Source organism: Hypomesus transpacificus, chromosome 18 (assembly GCF_021917145.1).
Source record: "Hypomesus transpacificus isolate Combined female chromosome 18, fHypTra1, whole genome shotgun sequence".
Lineage (NCBI taxonomy): Eukaryota > Metazoa > Chordata > Actinopteri > Osmeriformes > Osmeridae > Hypomesus > Hypomesus transpacificus.
In genome coordinates, this window is record NC_061077.1 from 391,673 (window position 1) to 402,401 (window position 10,729).

General features: G+C 42.7%; 1 protein-coding gene across 3 annotated transcripts; it reads right to left on the reverse strand.

Annotated features, from left to right (window-relative positions):
- Positions 1–81: 81 nt before the first annotated feature.
- On the reverse strand, positions 82–10,445 carry ampd1. 3 transcript variants are annotated; one of them, XM_047039767.1, is made up of 17 exons: positions 10,322–10,445; positions 7,741–7,749; positions 6,624–6,635; positions 5,629–5,794; positions 5,131–5,284; positions 4,307–4,472; positions 3,756–3,975; positions 3,526–3,655; positions 3,159–3,353; positions 2,922–3,053; positions 2,627–2,790; positions 2,396–2,522; positions 2,019–2,182; positions 1,721–1,841; positions 1,453–1,626; positions 1,096–1,206; positions 82–683 (listed from the first exon to the last, which is right to left on the reverse strand). In XM_047039767.1, the coding sequence occupies exons 1-17, from the start codon at positions 10,341–10,343 to the stop codon at positions 528–530; spliced, it is 2,223 nt and encodes a 740-aa protein (XP_046895723.1). In that variant the 5' UTR covers positions 10,344–10,445; the 3' UTR covers positions 82–527. The 3 variants fall into 3 exon arrangements, with proteins under 3 accessions (XP_046895723.1, XP_046895724.1, XP_046895725.1); XM_047039768.1 differs by lacking the exon at positions 7,741–7,749; XM_047039769.1 differs by lacking the exons at positions 6,624–6,635; positions 7,741–7,749.
- Between the last annotated feature and the right edge of the window lie 284 nt (positions 10,446–10,729).

Here is a 10,729-nt window from a genome sequence, read left to right on the forward strand (position 1 = left end):
ACAAATATGTGAACAAAGTACAACGACATAAGCCTCATAATGACACTAAACAGTAGGATATAAATAATTTCAATCGATAACTTAGATTTTAAATACTTTTAATTGTTTCAGATCATTCTTGTACATCGTGTCCCTCCATGATACATTTACGTATCTATACATTCAACGAAATGAGCACAGGACAATGAAACTATGTAGCAAAAAGATAAATAAGAATATGATTTGTTGACAATTGAATACAAATAACTAAATGGCACTGTGTTAAAACACATTTATTACTTTCAATGGAGAGAACACAAGTTAAGAAGGCTTTGCCATTAAGGGTGGGGCATCATCACTGCAGTGACTTTTGCTTTCAATCAAGATTTTTACATAAATTGTACTCAAAACCATTGAGTAAACATTTATGTTTACATTGCATTCCAGTCTTTTTAAAGAAGACAATGTCCCAGCCCTTGAAAATGTGTTTGTGTTCATCTGTATGTGAGTGTGTGTGAGAGTGTGTTTGTTTGTGTGCGTAAGTGTGTCTAGTCAGACTTCAGACCCTCCTTGATGAGGTTAAGCTCATAGCACAGTGTCTCGTAGCGATAGGCCATACGAATCTGTGCCACGTTGGTCTTGCGGATATCATTTCCTTCAGGTCCTTCCTTCAGGTAATTAGCACCCAAGAAACGAGTCTTCTCCTGCAGGAATGAACCCAGGGAAGATGTTTAAGTGATACAGAGGCAATAAGGGTAAGACTGCAATATACCGATTCATACCATGTTGTTTTATGTAACATTATATGTTAGTTTGTTGTTAGATAAGTGTTTTGTTTACTTTTGGCGCTTAATATGATTTGATGCATCACCTACAAGGAATCCTTAATAAAACATTTACATTTACATTTACATTTAGTCATTTAGCAGACGCTCTTATCCAGAGCGACTTACAGTAATTACAGGGACATTCCCCCCGAGGCAAGTAGGGTGAAGTGCCTTGCCCAAGGACACAACATCATGTGGCACGGCGGGGAATCGATCCGGCAACCTTCTGATTACTAGCCCGACTCCCTCACCGCTCAGCCATCTGACTCCCCCATAAAAGGTTTCTAACCTCAGCAGAGAGACTGCTCTGCAGCACACTGTTCTTGGAGATTTCACACATGTCACAGGTGCTTAGCTTGAACACCTGCGCTGCAATGGCGTACTCTTCCATCAGGGGCTCCTTAAGACACACAAGCAGAGCAGCAATGTGTGTTATTGAGCGATTAATATGCTAAACTGAGCCCAAAAGCTAAATATAAACACTCAAAACTAAGCAATGATTGCTGTGTCATGAGCGTGTTCTGTAAATATATGGTTAACATCTGTTCATACAAAACATATGACTCAATTATTTACCTACAAGTCCATACTTACTATATAAGGACTTAACAATGAACAACAATTTACAATGAAGGTTTAGCCTTACCTTTGTGTAGTGGAACTGCATGGGGTCATCTGTAGACAGAGACACCACCAGGCCCTTCTTGTGGTATTCAAGCAGAGGATTCTTGGCATACTCCAGGAAGAGACTGTTGTTACTGAGTGGGGACATGGCAATGGGAATCTGAGTCAGGAAGTACAGGTACTGCAGCACCGGGCTCTGTTGGGGTGGAGTAAAACAGAAACATCTGCATAAGCAACGTAGGGAGCTGTGTGTGGCCATTTTTATTTTATTTTTAAACAGGGGTATTGACCTTCTTGAGGTTGAGACCATGGGAGATGTTGTCAGCAGTCATGAAGGCAGCGAGCAGGTGGGTCACGGCCCCAGCCTCACCACAGTGGGGCCTGAACTGGAAGGTGTTCATTCCCCTCTGCCTGGAGTGTGGAAAGACAAACACTGTCTCAGACTCTTTCGATCATATATACGATATGATCCATAAGAATCCTCTTAAAATAAAAGGATGCGGTTGTTATTATTAACACACAACACTATTTTAAGGGCGCTATTGGAATGAATCGTCACTTCTATCGTGGTCAAGTGGCGATACTCACTTGCGCAGCTGGTTGAGCACGGCGATGTTGGCATACATGTAGTAGATGTAGTAAGTGTAAGAGGGGTTCTTAGCAATATCCCATTCCTCTGGCTTGGGGCTCTTGGTGCAGAACATGTGACCACTGTGCTTAGACTCATCATCCACACTGTCAAAACCTGTCACCTGTACAGTTCATGACAGGAAAAAGGTAGAGAAGGAAGAGAAACAACAGACTGGTAAATCCTCCAGGAATCTCCTGCATAAACATCATCGATCTCCCCACAATGGTATTTTCATACGAGTAAAAAACATCACGTGAATATCTGGTGAAATATCCCTTTAAGACTACAATTAGAACCTTCCCCCAATCAGGCTCCTCCTTCCTGTCTGACTCACATGCTTGAGGAAAATGCTGAGCTCAGGGTTGTCCTGTGGGTTAATGGTGGCCTGGAACACTGGCAGGAAGATATTCTCCAGCATCTTTCCAAAGTGAGGCACAAAGTCTCTGCCTCTGAAGATATCACTGTGATGGAAGAAAAGATATGTCACGCAAAGATTAGAACCACTAAGCAAAAGGGGTAATGAGATGGATGTTTCACGAAATGAGCTTTCCAGTATTAAACATACTAGATTCTGGGAATTTGGATCATCCACTTGAGGTTGGGAGAGTAGACTCTGTGCTTGTTGAACCAGCCGGATAGCTTGGCCCACTCATCATTCTTGCAGCCGTAAATCGACAGGCGAGGCTCTGCATACTGGTATTTGGCATCCTCCAGGTCAGAAGCCACTTCCTGATTAGGTCAAGAGTCAAATTACAGTAGATGATGGTTTCTGTCAGCTTTCCGTCTGTAACCTCCTTTTTTTGGGGGGGGTTCATTCTACACTGAACTTGCGATAATAATTAAGTAATTGTAAGTCTAACCTTGATGATGGTGGCAAAGTATTCGCCGTGGATGTGGTTCTCTGTCTTCATGTACAGGTCACGCAGCTCACTGGCTCCCACGGGATTGTACTTGGCATTGAACTTGTCAAAACGCTGGAAGGTTTGTCTGCCCTTAAGAGACGAGATTGTTTCAGTTCAATGGACCCCTCACAGAATCGACCATGAGGTTAAACATAAGATAACTTATTCAAACTGTTAGCTGAGAGTTTGTCTCACGGCGTGCACATCCAGGGAGTCGACTGTGAGGTCGTAGGGATGCAGCTTAAGGAAACTGAAGAGTTCCTTCATCGTCACTTCCTTGCCCTGGAGCTTGTGCACCACGCGGTCGGCGTCCACACGGTAGGACCTCTTGATGAAGCGAAGGAGATGCTTCTGGTTCATGCAGGCCGCTGCGTGGATGTGAGTGTCGACCTGCAAGGGCGCACATAAGTGTAAATACGATTACATTTTGGTTTGTAGTGTTGGATGTAGTGGTGTAATCATCACATTTGACCAAGAGAGGGAGCTAAGTGCACAGACTAAACAAAACTGTGCGCGCGTGTGTGTGTGTGAGTGTTTGTGTGTGGGGAACACACACACTTACCTTCCTGCAGTTATAGAAATCCCTGTGAGGGTTCAGCTTGAGCTCCTTCATCTCCTCCATCTCATTCAGCATCTCATGGACGTTGAACTTGGACATGAGGAACTTCAGCCGACGGTGAGTGTACGTCTTCCTGCCAGGGAGGAAGAAGAATCACGACAGCACACCGTGACTGACACTCAGTCTACAGACACGTGATTTCACGTGAGCCATTGGTAAATGGAGAGACTCACGTTGGGCCCTGTGCGATCAGAGCAATGAGGAAGTTCATGTCGTCGATGAAGGTCTCGTAGTCGGGCTCGGGCAGGTCCTTGGGTTGGTGCTTGTCGGCGGCTGCGGCGTCGTTGTAGACATGGATGACACCGTCCTTCATGCGGGCTACATAGCCCAGGTTCTCAGGGAGGCACTTGGTGTCGAAGGGATCCTCTCCGTCCTTTGGGGGAGATGTAAACACTGGCAAACAAACACACGGTCGTAGGTTAGACACAATGTTAGATACATAATAAGACTTTATTTATATATAGCACATTTCATACAAGAATTGCAGCTCAAGGTGCTTTACGTAAAATCACTATAAACAATAATACATAAGTGACAAGTGAAAAGTAATAAAACCCTTCTAAACACAGGCCGCAGTCTTTGCGGTATCTCGAGCCACAGTCTTTGTGGTTTCCCAATATAAACAATAATACATGAGGTTTAAACGTGACTGGAAATATTGCTGGTTCACAGTTAAACGTTGTATTCCCCCCAAAATTGAACACTGTCCATCTAGTCTGCTTACCTGGTTGCACCTGGTCTTCAGGCTTGAATGGCTCGCTCTCAATGTCACGCAGGTACTGGGAGGTGGTTAGAGGGTAGCGCTGGTAGGCCAGTCTCATGTACTTCTCCCTGATGGTCAGAGCACGGTACAGACCTTTGCAGGACAGCTCAAAGTCATCCATGGTCACCTGGTGGTCAAGATAATAATGGTGTGAAAAGGTTAGGATGGAGGTGAAGGGTTATGGTGATAATGCTGTGTCACTATTTCATCTCTTAAGATTGACAAAAACATGTTGTTTATGCCTATTTGAGAATGTTTTAAGCATTACACAATTATTATATTGAAAACAAGCCTTATATACGGAATACTTGATGTATTTACTGTGTCTAACAGACCAAACTGTCTTTGTGCAGCTGAATTTTTGAAAAATAAGGTTGCAAACACAGAAAGTGCAGGAGGAACATATGATTTGTCTCTCTCTAAATAACCTGTCCTCATTCTTAAAATATAAACATTCACAGCCATACAGTACAAGAGTTCAATGAGTTCAGTTTCTATTCCTGTGTTATCTGTAAGACCATACAACAGTTCAGTGACCCCCAATAACCAGAACCACAAATTACAGAACAGCTATGGCTGTGAAACCCACAGACACCAGTGTCATCCCACCACCAACCAGCACATTGAGTACAACGAACAAGTAACCAAATACAAGGAGTATTTTTTGTGTGTGTGGATGCTTGGCGTATTTCACATTTGAAACTTGAACACATGTTGAACCATATTAGAAGAAGACATGTCTTTTTTTTCTCTCCGTGAAAACCAATGAGCGCATGAGCACGAACCCCAGAGGCATAGTCTCCGATGATGGCCACCCTCTGGAAATCAGGTACTTCCAGGTATAGAGGGGTATCCACCTCCACCTCCATCAAAGCCGGTGTCCCCTTACTCCCGGCAACAGGTACAGCAATGTTACGACAGCGCTGGAGTCTCTTCTTCCTGTGGAGAGAATCATGTCTGTTGGTGCTGGGCTTGAATAAAAAAGAACCTTTGATCGAAGTGGGTGTGTCACAAAGGGCCCTTCCTGAGAGATGAGTTTTGGACAGGTTTTGGCAGCACAGTCCAGCTCAGGGCTTCTACAGTTACATTTTAGTCATTTAACAGACGTGCTTATCCAGAGCAACTTAGAGTAGGTACAGGGACATTCCCCCGAGGCAAGTAGGGTGTGCCTTGACACAACGTCATTTGACACAGCTGGAAATCGAACTGACAACCTTCTGATTAATAGCCTGATTCCCTAACCGCTCAGCCATCTGACCTCCTTCTCTCACTGCTTCTCTCACCGTTTCTCTGTATCCTCATCAGTGTGCAGGTGGAGTGCCATCTCCTCGTGCAGGATGGGACAGTCATCAGCCACGTCAAACATGTCGATCTCGTCACGGACATTCTCGTCTTTGGCATCAGAAGCAAAGACTTTCTCCGCGAAGGCCCTCATGCGATCATCGGTCTCTGCCAGAGAAATACAAAACGTCTCAGTCAGCCATCTGTTTATGCAGCAACCAATCATAGGTATTTACTTTTCTCGCGTGATCTTTGTTTACGTCAACTTGTATCTCCCAAAAACTAATGTGAGAACTACAAAACAAGACAATCAAATGAAGCAAACAAATCTCAAGTACATGAAGGTGGTGGGAAGGTTTGTCTTGAATAAAGTGATTAAGTGAGTTTTTAAATGTGTAGTATGAGAAACAAACGACAAATACTTTACGAAACAAACAAAGACTCCAGTAGCACATGCTCTGTAGTGTATGACAAGATCAGAACTTCCAGCACCGACTCGATCACTAGTTCGGCTGTGAAGTGTCATGCACAGAGAAGAGAACTACAGTAATCCAGCGCAGACAAACAGCGAACTCAGCTCACATTTACATTTGGGCACAAACACAGGATCTCTAGAAACGTTGGCACTGGTGTTGGTGCTAAACAAGACAAGGGGGACTTGGATGCTGCACAGGAGCAGCACCACCCAACATGTCTTGTTCTTGGAGTCACAGCTTACCTGGATAGGCCTCCGTCAGACATCCCATGCTTTCTACACATTGACAAGCACAGATAGAAAAGGGCCCCCACACCGGATGGTGGACAACCCGACTCAGGCATTTATCGATTCATGTATTTGCCATAACCGTCCACACAACAGATTATTCTATTCTACGGCAAACAAATGAATTTATAAAAATGCGGCAGAGAGTCAAGCTTTTCTACAGTCGGACGTTCAGGGAGATCTGTGGTCCATTCAGACCACAGTGGGTGTCTGTTCGCACCAGAGTGTACTTACTCTGAGCACCGCCTGATTAAGAAATCATCCAGCAAGAGAGCAGAGGACAGACCCGATTTGGAACCAATGGAAAAGAAAGTCAAGTTAGGAAGTGAAAGGCGAGAGGTGTTACACATGTAGGCAGCCTAGTATAAGTAAGATGAGATTTATGGTAATCACTGTTCCTTTTCAGAAATGCAACACAGAAATTATTCATGGTAAAAGTAATTAAAATTGCATTTTAGGAATAATTAGTTACCAGTTATTAACATTGTTATCATTATGAAACATTAACATCAGATGAATATTGTAATTTACATAATACAAATTAGTTTGGGCATGGATTACTTTGTGATTGAACAACAAGACAAAATCAGTACAAGCAATGCTAGATGTTTAACAAGTTTAAATATTTCACTGTTCACAAGCAATAAACAATAAAATAATGTAGGTATGAATTATCAATGGATTAAAATTGAATAAACATTGTGAATGGTTTTAAATCTTAAAGGACAAGTGGGAGTTAATAGCAGTGCAATTTATGATTAAAGTTGAAAGGGAATACTTGGTTGACGGAATCATGACACTTGCATCTCAAAGACCCATGCAGCATACTGTAGATGTTTACCCAAAAGTCAAGATGGAAAATAAAAACATGAACCCTCCCTTTGAAGTTCAAACAAGTCTGGAAGACAAAGAGGACTTGTTTGTACAGCTCCTAACCTGACACCATAATGATCATGCACTTCAATGTTCTGTCACTGAACCACCTGCAGGGCATTTATTCAACAATGTGTTCACTCTTTACATGCTCTACTGAGAGAAAATGTTTTTCAAGATCCTCTCAGGAAGCTGATTAAAACCATACAGTAGTTTCCCAGCAAAGAGTGAGCAATTGTTGGATAAATAGCGTCTGACTCGTCAAGCTCCAAGAATAGTGTTTCATTTTCATTCTTTAACATTCTCAACCGTATGTAACAGACAAGTGCACGTTTTCTCCCCCGAAGAACCTTTGTGAACATGATTGGAGGAAGGTGTAAAAGGATTCAAACCAATCCTAGTCCGAAGATTCATTCGATCCATGCATTGAAAGTGCTCTCTGGCTGGTGCCAAGACACCTTCCTCAAATCCTACTTACTCTCTTCCTCTGTAGATTAGCAAAATGTCCCATCGGACAGGACAGTCATGGTAAAGGAAAGGAAAACAAAACAATTGTTGTTATCTCGTATAGAGAAGGTACTGCGAAAAAGAAAAGGTTGGCTGCATTAATGTTTATTATTGTTATTAATCCCTCCCATGTCCTGTGTTTAGAATATGAACTGCTCCCACCAGGTCGATGCTACAGGGTTTCAATTAAATAAAGGAAATGATACCAAAGGAGATATAACAACTCTTTCATTTCCTATAAGAGAATCTCCTAAACTCAGGATGTAAGGAGGGTGTGAAATGAAGGGCTGTGTCATGTGTACTTGCACTTATGTGTGCTCTTGTTTGTGTCTGTTACTGCACTATGTATGTATATTTGTGTGGCAGTCTTTATGTCTGAGACAAAATTCCCTACAGAGACAACTAAAGTGATTGTGAATCTCAAATGTGCAACTCTTCAGTTGCTGTTTCTGTTGATTTTGTGTTTGCATGTACAGTATACTCCTCCTCTTCCTCCTCTTCCTCCTCTCCCCCTCCTCCTCCTCCTCCTCCTCCTCCTCCCCCCTCCTCCTCCTCCTTCTCCTCAGTCAGAAAATAACAAATGAACTGTTAAGGGCTCAGATGGCTGAGCGGTGAGGGAGTTGGGCTTGTAATCAGAAGGTTACCGGATCGATTCCCCGCCGTGCCAAATGACGTTGTGTCCTTGGGCAAGGCACTTCACCCTACTTGCCTCGAGTGGAATGTCTCTGTACTTACTGTAAGTCGCTCTGGATAAGAGCGTCTGCTAAATGACTAAATGTAATGTTCATTAGTTGGTTTTCCAGTACCACCTGAAACCTAGCTGTATACAAAACAGTATAAGATTGTGTTACGTCCTGTCATCAACAAAGTCTTTCGTGGTCGTGTTAGTTGCTACACATGTGTAATGTTGACTAGTGTAGATCTAAGGCATCCAGACACAAGCCTTGACAACGATGGCATAGATCAAATCACTGTTTTTACAGATCAGGATTTGCCATTGTTGTCATCTAAGAATGTCCCTATGTTTACACTGAGTCTCGTGCAATCTGTACCCAGTCTACGCACCACCCATGCCCAGCCATAACCAGACTCTTCTTACACCCCTTAGCTTGACATGGAGCCAAGCTCCTTAGACAGCGGCCGTATGAGTGATAGCGCTTCTATTTTCTACCACTTGGAAAAAAACTACCTCAGTAGCAAGTTACAGCCCTGTGCCCCGCCCTCCCATCTGTACTTTAGTAAGTAGGCCATGTGTGTGTCACTGACATGATTCTGAGAGGGGCATGAGGGGGATTACTGGGTAGAATGCATACCACATGGTCCTGTCTCTGTCTCTCTCAAACTGTAACTATCAACAACAAAAAGCTGAAAATGCCAAGAAATATATATGAAAAATACATAAATATAAATATATGAATATTTTTGGTGACCCGTTACAAGATTATCCAATGGTCATCCATTATTAACAATTACATATTATATTTCAATATTTACAGGACATTTTAATTGAGCTATAAACACCATAGAGTGTATGTTATAATTTATTTCAGCTTCACTACAAAATAAAGCTCAACATTCCACATAATACAGGAAGTCACAAGATGTCCTGTATTAACGAGACACTTGACCTATACGTATTTGCTGACACACCAGCATTCAAACTTCACTCTCCCCATTGCACATGTTTTACCCAACCACTCAAAAGACCCACCCTCCCTATCTAATGTCTGCCACATATTTCCTAGAAGGAGCCCCCTTGACATCATGTCAAGACCTATGACCCCAACAGCCAAACAGGACATCATGTGTACTTCAGTCAAGCTCAAGTTCAATGTTACACTCTGCAAGGTGTCACACAGGGTGTGTATGCGTGGGGTGTAAGCCTTCTGGTATTTGTTCTCCAAAAATGTGATGGCGTAATTAACTTGCTATGAGAAGTGCAAATATGACGTGATTTCTTTATATTGGAACTTTATGCATGTTGTCTCCAGAGTGATCAAGCAATTAAGCTGTCAGTCCAGTTCTATGTCCATCAATCATCGTGGATTTGGCTGAGGTTGCGAGTGCAGTATTGGGAATTTATCACCTGAACAGTTGGTGACAGACACAGGACCTGATGTGACTCTCAGTAAATAAAAATATTAAAGTCAAATTCAAAGGGATTATCACAGATTAGAGAGGTTAACAATACTAAATCCTTCATACTAAATGTGGTTTAACTTTTATCCAATGAGATACAGTTTATGAGATAATGTTGACACAATCTCAGTTGTAAACGTGCCAAAAGGTAAAAAGTTACTATGATGTCTTAAAAGAAGTTGAAAAGTTCACATGAGATACAAATGTTCCTTTCTACAGAAGATGCATACAACTACTAGGACGGAAATACAAAAAAATATGTGGGGGTAAAAAAACAAAACAAATTATTTTAAGTAGCTAGTTTTTCCCTGGGGAGTCTCCTAGTCTTGTAAGTCCATCTGTAAGAACATCCTGCCAGGTGGGCGTCTGTAAGAGATGGAGAGGGTCAACCGTGGGCACAGAGACCTACTCACCCAGCACTGCAACTTTCGGCATGGTGACGGCTGTTCCCTGGCTCAAACACGCTTCCTGAGAAGTGGACTATGCAGGTCAGCTACCTGGTCGATGTAGTGAGGATGTGTGGAGCCCTCCACTTCTCTGGTCCCATATTAAGGCCGCTTTGCCCCCCCCTGTAACCAGAGCCTGTTCTGCCCACACTGGATTTGCGAGGACAGGATCTTGTGTGCACACTCTATTTTAAGTTTTAACATGGGTCTCTCTGACAAACACACACACACACAGAGAGGTGTTGAGGGTCTGGTATTACATAAGCTGGGTTGCTGGTCAAGTTCATGGGCATGCACTCAGTTTCTAGAAGGTAAACATAATTGCTGTGGAAATGCCTTGAAAATTGATAAATTGAAATGCAGTTTCTTCTGAAT

What these genes read in the sequence shown, in the direction of transcription:
- ampd1 (XM_047039767.1), bottom strand. Translation starts at nt 10,343, where the DNA reads ATGCCGAAAGTTGCAGTGCTGG. An exon ending in ATCCAAATTCCCAGAATCTA is followed by an intron (nt 2,523 to 2,626) that starts GTATGTTTAATA and finishes CTTCCATCACAG; the next exon opens with TGATATCTTCAGAGGCAGAG. An exon ending in ATGGTCTCAACCTCAAGAAG is followed by an intron (nt 1,627 to 1,720) that starts GTCAATACCCCT and finishes CCACCCCAACAG; the next exon opens with AGCCCGGTGCTGCAGTACCT.